Genomic DNA, 7,500 nt, shown 5'->3' on the forward strand with positions numbered 1-7,500 from the left:
CCCACCATGGCCGGGAGCATTCACGGCGAATGTTTTTCCTTAAATTATGATCCACCATATTTTGCCACCAGCTACCGGAGGGTGGCGGTGGATACTGCCAGACACCCACCACCCCCCGCCTAGGCACACGTGTGCACTAACAGTATCCTAGTATCCGTGCACAGAGACACATACATTATTGTTCGTCTCGGAGCGGCAACGTGAGTCGACGACCGGACGTTGTTAGTCGTATTTGTCGGTGTTGTCAGTGTCTATTGGTACTGCTCTGCTCGAGACATCTGCATTCCGGCACGCTCCACGAAACGAAAGGATCGCGCTGCCGGCGGTGCTGGCCATTGTGTGCAGTCTTGCAATTCGCGGTCCTAGATGGCGAACGATGGCAGCGTCGAAATGGCAGGCGAAAAGTTTTCCAGCGTCAACGGAAACAACCAGCAGCCGGGACATCCGGGTTGTCGGTCGCGATATTCTAAAGGCGTTCCCGCTACACTTCGTGATGCATATCCTGTTTCGGGAGAGCAGCGCGTATAAGGATGGCAAGTGGCAACCTCTTCTACTTCTATTTCTTCGACACCTGCACTTTACTGCTGCCCAAGGTGCGCTTGGTTCGTGATGGTTTGGTCCTGCGACCGCCATGGGACCGGTGAACGCGCAATGGAGAAACAGCAATTTCGGTCTCCGTCAGTGCGTCACGGCCATCGTCGTCGTGGTCGTGATGCCATCACGCTCTGCTGGTGCTGGGGAAGAGAATTTTATGTTCCACCATTCATCTTCTCCATCCGGACGCGGCTGCAGTCAGCAAAGCAGTCAGTTGCACCCGGCGCAAGTCGTTGCCGTCGGTGTCGGTGGTCGTTTCACTTATCCATCCATCGCAACCGACCGCCCCGAGTTCAATGAAACTGTTGTCCCAAAAACTCTTGCGCGATGAAATCGTGCATCGCACATGTACTGCCCGGTGGAGTTGCGATTTCCCACAGGCAAGCCCACAAGTCACGCTGCAAAAGTGGCTGGAAACTGATAAAATCCTTCAACAAATGAACACTGGCTGCGTTCGTGTTCTCTGCTCCAGGAGGAGTAACAGGAAGAGGAGAAGGATGGGCCTGTAAGTCTGCGATGGAGACGCAAAACCACTGCGCTCCGCACAGCAGTGGTACAACACGAGCTGCGATGCTCGGAGTTGGTGAGCTAAGTGGCAAGTGAAGCATAAAGTTATGATTAAAATTAGCCCAAAAGGTTTCCACCCAACTGCCAGCCAAACACTCGCTTCTAACCTCTCTCTCTCACTCTATTGGAGGCCTCGGAAGTTCGGGGAATTCGTTGAGTTTCGTCGAGACGGTCGGGGACAGACCATAGTCCCATGAACCGGCGGAAGTCAGCCGGAGTTGGAAAGATGCAGAGACGAGTAGTTGCGATGTTGCGTTCGCTGCCACCACCGCCGTTGTTATGTTGGCCAGCAAGAATCACGCTCCTATAATTAGCTACTGTGGGGCCGTCCCCCACCCATTCCAGATGCTCTTGTCTTGGCTGGACTGAGCGCTCCTCGACATGGTTGGCGTGTGTCTGCGAGGGAATTTGTTGGTCGGCCTGGTTTGGGGCCTTGGTGTATCATGGGATTGCATTGTTGAAGAGAGACTCACTCGGTCCATAATCAAGCCATCAGGTGTAATATGATCCACGGGCCAGCTGTCACCGCCTACTGTCGTCTTCACTTTCACGCTTCGCAACCTGGGACTCTCTGTAGCTTCAGACTGTCCACCGAAGAGTGCTTTGCTGCGGATGATCAGAGTTATGCGATCAGACGGTAAGCAGACGTTCTTCAGATAACGACCACGGATCGTTAGCTGTTATTTTTGTTAAAAAATATTACTTCTAGGGTATAACTTCATAGTTTCAGTTTGATTGTGATTTACTCAACGATTGCTTAGATTTTGATTTGAAAACAGACAGATTCAACAGCGTCTTCACTTAATATTCATTGTCATTGGATTGCTGTTCCTCTGTTTGTTTTTGAGAGAAAGTACATCTCTCTACAAACCATTTCATCGTTTTTATCAATTTTGGAATGATCATACTGATCATCAACAGGATATTAATAACGTCCCATCAACTATTTGATAAAGCAACGTTGTAAGATATTTAAGTAAATTCCTTGTAAAAAAACAGTCCTCACCCCATCATGAGCTCCACCGTCACTGTCAGACAGGTCCGGCGAGGGATTAAAATTTCCTATCTACGACGAAGGCACTGGCTGCCTGTCTACCCTAATGATGATACTGATGATGGTTGCGAAGATGATTAGCACAGGCTAATCGCCATATCTCCCAGCTCACTCTGTGTTGGACAACGATGAAGCAGTCGCGGGAGTTCGCTCGCAAATCGGAATTCCCCTTCACCACCACCACCACCACCACGGATAGGACTCGGGCCAGAGTTGGTAGTAACACAGTCATTGGGCGTCATTTTCCGTTCATTAAGTTTAATTTTGTCAAGCAATGCTTATCATCATCTGTGCCCTCCCTGGCCCACAAGAAGCGTCGTCACCATGCCATGGCTCGAAAAGGATTCAAGCCAGAACGTTTTTCAGTCAAACAAAAACGCACGCCTTTCAGTCGTGGCACAGAGCAGCACTGCGGCATGGCACTGGAGCAGCACTGGAGCCTGCGACGGAGCCGTATAACGCATTAGGGGTTTGCGGAAAAACCTTTGAATTATGTATGGCCGCTTACCACGGGTGGCGATACGAAATGAGCCGCTAGCCGGTCGACGCACACGATTTTAAACCACCGAAAGGGACGAAGCGGGGGACCTTTGGGTCTCCAGCCTTTGCCCATCCTCACCAGCTTGTTGTTCTTGACTTTTGAGCTCATCCCGTAATACCCTCCACCCCTTGAGTTGCGGATCTGAAGGGAAGCGAAGGCTCGGCAGCAGCATCCACGGTTGAGTTGTGCAACTGGCAAGTATTAACTAGATTACGGAACCGTAAACGGTACACTCTCATCGGGGACTCCAACCGAGATGGGATTACATTAGTCTGTGTGCGTGTTTTGTGGAGGAGAATTTATGAGTGCGCGACGGTTCCTCGTCTCGTTCCACAGGATGTGGTCGGCGTGGTGTGACTCATTTGTAATCGGGAACACAGCACAGAACAGCAGCACGTGTTTAGGGGGACTACTGTGGTTACTTATTTTTGGGGCCAAGCAATTAATTCCGTCCCATTCCCTCCCTCCGAGCGGGTGTTAACGAAATGTGTAAAAAAAGAAAATGAAGGTAAGCATTTCACGATTGATAAAGCAATTTTGAGCATTACCATGCCGTTGTTTTATAGAATAGAGTAAGAAAAACAGGTGCACAACACTCAGTTCGCGGTAAATCCTTCGCAGTGAGGACCTTCGACGGTACTAAGCACTGGAAAGCACTGGTTGCTGCCTCTAGTGATTGCATTTTAAGTATTGATTTATGATAATCATTCGACACTCATCTGAAGTTACGTGCATGGTGTCTGTCCACTTCAGTCTGAATCTGATCGCCAAGTGTGCTGCGTTATTGTTGTTCGTGCCAGCTAAAATCAAACTCACAAACAATGTGTGGCGGATGTTGCAATGTTGCTGCCTGCAGACGCGCTGGAGACTCATACATAACAGCGTCCCCCGCCATTGGGCATGGTCACAGCCTCAACTCCACGGGGCAACATAAATTAACCGCGGCTCACCGCATCGACGTCGCAGCCTCACGTGTCGCGGATGTGTCGTCTGATGTGATTGCGCTTTGCGTCGCTGCGTGAATGTCACAGACGCCCGCGTTGCGTTTCGGTGTCCGGCGGTTCGGATGTTGATGCACCAAAGCCATCGGTACCGCTAGGGACCCCCTCACGGTAACCCCAGGCCCCTCCACGCGATGTTGTTATGATTTTTGTGCGTCGCAAACGCAAAATTAGGTGTAGGCCAAAGCGTTTCCGCCGGATACCGGATGGGCCCCGGCTCGGTATCGCCGGATGTACCGGTGGGCTTGTCTGCAACCCAATCGACAGCAGCATAATGGGACAGTTGTTGACTGTGGAGAGGGCGTCACGCGTTACCCCGTGAATCGGTGGCCAGCTTGATGCTAATGATGTCATTTGTAGCGCAGGGAGCGGGCGAGCAGAGGAAGAGAACTAATTAAATAATCATGATGCACAGAGAGCAACGCTAGCGATGCTCTTGGGGGGCCCGAAGAGAGGAGAAATTGGGTTTTGAATTTTGGATGCTTTCGTGCCACGAATTGTCGTTTCATTGAGAGCACTTTTGCACAGTGACAAACACGTTCAGATGAATTCCATCGAGTGTTGGATAAGATTTTTCACTATTAATTGTGGAAAAGGATTGTGAGGAGAATTCGCTAACGGTAATTAACCATTTTTTTTCTCCGCTTAATTACCTTCTCCGGTGATGAATGTGAACGCATCGATCGTAATTGTTGGAGTGCGTCATTGCCAAACTGAAATGCAATCCGGCAATGGGGCAATAAATCAAATAACATACGATGTCGATGTGATTGGTGATTATGACGAACACTCTCGGTTTTTGATTGATGTGCATTCGCACTTCCATTCAGCTCCACTAACCGTAGTGCATCTGGTGCAATGTTGAACGACCAATTATGCTGGCTGGACTGGTGCTCGGCGCCAATAGATGAAGCTCACGGGAGTTTGCACGATGGCCGTCGAACCGTTTTTCGTTGTTTCAGAGTTCAATCCAATCTGTCCCTGATTTATACATAAACCATTGCAATCACATAATGTCGGGTCGTTAGTATGAGCAGGAGCATAGCACACCTTCACGGATTCTGCCGGAACCCTTGTCTTCCGGTTGATTAGACACTGAAATCACGCATAGAGCGCATATCAGCAAATGAAAAAAGAATGCAGGCTGAAAAACAGTTTTGTCAATGTCACTAATCAAACGCTCGATGAAAGTGCTATCAACGTATCGCCTGTCCGCTAATTCGGTTCCGAAATAAACGAAAAACCTACACTCAAGAAGCATGGTCGTCGATATGCTATGAATGCATAATATATGAGGCCATGTTAACGCGCACTTTTCTGGCGGAACGTGTCGTTTCCTTATAGCCGACCATGGTGGACAGCACTTGGTGGCATTAACGTTGTTGTCGATTGATTCTATTTTATTCATTACGGCTCGAAGACAGCGCAGTACATGTAATGATGTATTCAATATGCAATGCATTATGTTGGACCCCTAGAGAAACGTCGTAATTCGTTTAGCATAAGAAGCGGTGGCGAACTCCACTGCTACACATTTCTTGTGCCAGGCGAAGATAATGATTTGTTAAATTTAATTTTGCTGCATTGCACTGCTGAGAATAATGGCAAAAAGTGAATTACAGTTAAGGATGCTGCGTTGCAAATGAGTCACACAGCCGTCCACTGTCCTCAAAAATGCGAACCAGTGCAAAGAACAACGAGGAAACACTGCGATAAGTTTGATCCATCTCTTCGCCACGCCACATAAGCAGGACCAGCAGCATTGTTCGCTGAGACGACTGCCTGGCACTGCGTTATCGTGCTCTTTGGTTTGGACTGCTCGTTGCTGCATGAGAGCACACTTGTTATCATCAACACTGGTCACCATGAACTACTCGAGGCAGAGTTGCCTTTCCTCTTTACCCCACTACCGCCGCTAGCTACACTGATAAATATTCATTCGCATCTAGCGGTCGTAACAGTAGCTCACAAACCGCTGGGGAATTTACATACAATTACCGTCTCGTTAGGGCGAGCCAGTGACAGCAGTAGCTGACCATGGACGCCGCCGGAAGTAACGCGCTACGCGTATGTACGCTCGATACATAGATAAGACTGTCTGTAGCATAGCATTCCGCTTCCTTCCAGGGTGGCCAGTGCCGTCTTGTAAAAATAGACACTTAACATACGCTTACGCTTCGCCTGTCGCCAAATTGTCGTCCAGCGCAGTTCGAGCGCCTCGAGCGATTGATGCAAATTGTGGCAGGCGCTGCCACGCGTTGTAACGCATAGTAACCGATGCTTTCTGTTTCGTTTTTGTTTCTTTTTCTTCTTCCTTCGTAGATATCTAACAAGCGAGCCACACATTCTACACCGCCACTGACGTCGCTTTCAATGGCAGAACCGAATTTCGTCCAGCGAAACCATCCACCACCGTCGCCACCGAGCAGCCATCGAGGACATCTAGGACAGCGAGAAACATTGCGTCTAGCCGTCGGCAGTATCCGCGCTCGTCGCACGGTGTTGCCATACCCGTTGGGCGGTACGGTGCTAACACGCACCAGCCAGTAACCATACCCGAGCCGCGTCTTTCGTAGATAGGATTTTAAGTAAATTTTAGAAACAGTAGCGAGCACCGAGCGAGCAAGCACCGAGGGAAGCCGCGTGCTAAACAGGAACAGCCACCACCATCACCACCATGATTCGGTCGTACAAACTCTATCTGATGCTGCTGGGCAGCTCGATCTTTTTCCTCCTGTGCCAGAATCAGTCCTCGATCACGTGCTTCGTCAGCAACGTGTCCTCGAGTGCCGCGGCCGCCGTCGCCGCCAGTGCTACCGCCGATGACTCGCTCGCGTTGGGGCAAGGACGTGGCGCGGTAGCAGCCGATGGCGAGATATCGTTCGCCGAGAAGATCCGCTCGCGAAGCCTTAACTTTAAGGACATTCCACTGAAGCTGGACCGCTCTTCGTCGACGTCTGCCGCGACCAGCAGCTCGGCCCTCACTTCGACCAGCACCAGCACCACCACGGCTTCAACGACCAGCACGACGACCACCACGGCGAAGCCATTATCGGCACCCTCGGCCAACAGTATTGATGAGGTGAGTGTCTGACCTTCGCTCCACGCATCCAGGAATTGTTGTGCAAATTCCTGTGGTCCATTCGAGTGGAATTCGCATCCAGGAATTCACCTGAAGTGTACACATTCCCCGATGATGCAGATGCCAGTAACGAGCAATGTTCCGACATAGCGGATGTTGGGTTAAAAAAAAAACATCTCGTTTGATCTGTCCGGTTCGTTCACACGGTTCACTGATTGTCGAAGAACTACCACAAAGCTCCCCGTGCCGTGGTGCCGGTGCTCAGGCAATGAAATCGTAAGCCGAATCTCTCTGTAGTCCTCTGGTTGAGATTTTCCATGTTGGGATGTACATCCGTTTGCCAGGATTAGTACCCCAGCGCCCGGTCGAGTACGGCAAATCCAATACATTTCTCCGTCGAGACGGACGAGCTCCTGTTATTGCTTCCGGTCGCAATGTGTACACAACGGCACGTTGGCCATTCCATTCTGTTCAAAAATGCATGTACCATGCAATTACAATCGCTTACAGAAATTGAATTCCGCTGCAGGTGAAGTGGAAATCCTTTCCGCTCGCACCAACACGCTGCAGTTTGGGAAAATAGTTGAAATTGACCGTTCGATTGGCCGAGGGTCCGGGGCCAGTGCCGCGTAGGATGACATGGATGTTTGATTAGTACTCG

At 50.1% G+C, this 7,500-nt stretch overlaps 1 protein-coding gene across 7 annotated transcripts in view; it reads left to right on the plus strand.

Moving 5' to 3' along the window:
- Nucleotides 1–7,500, plus strand: part of LOC126570846 (galactosylgalactosylxylosylprotein 3-beta-glucuronosyltransferase P) — a 43,582-nt gene that overhangs the window by 31,398 nt on the left and 4,684 nt on the right. For all 7 annotated transcript variants that reach the window (XM_050228893.1, XM_050228894.1, XM_050228895.1 and 4 more), the window contains one exon: nucleotides 6,080–6,839. In XM_050228893.1, the coding sequence (XP_050084850.1) occupies nucleotides 6,435–6,839 (405 nt within the window). In that variant the 5' untranslated portion in view covers nucleotides 6,080–6,434. The remainder of the gene's footprint in view (nucleotides 1–6,079; nucleotides 6,840–7,500) is intronic.

This window comes from Anopheles aquasalis, chromosome 2 (assembly GCF_943734665.1).
Source record: "Anopheles aquasalis chromosome 2, idAnoAquaMG_Q_19, whole genome shotgun sequence".
In the NCBI taxonomy this organism is placed as follows: Eukaryota; Metazoa; Arthropoda; class Insecta; order Diptera; family Culicidae; genus Anopheles; species Anopheles aquasalis.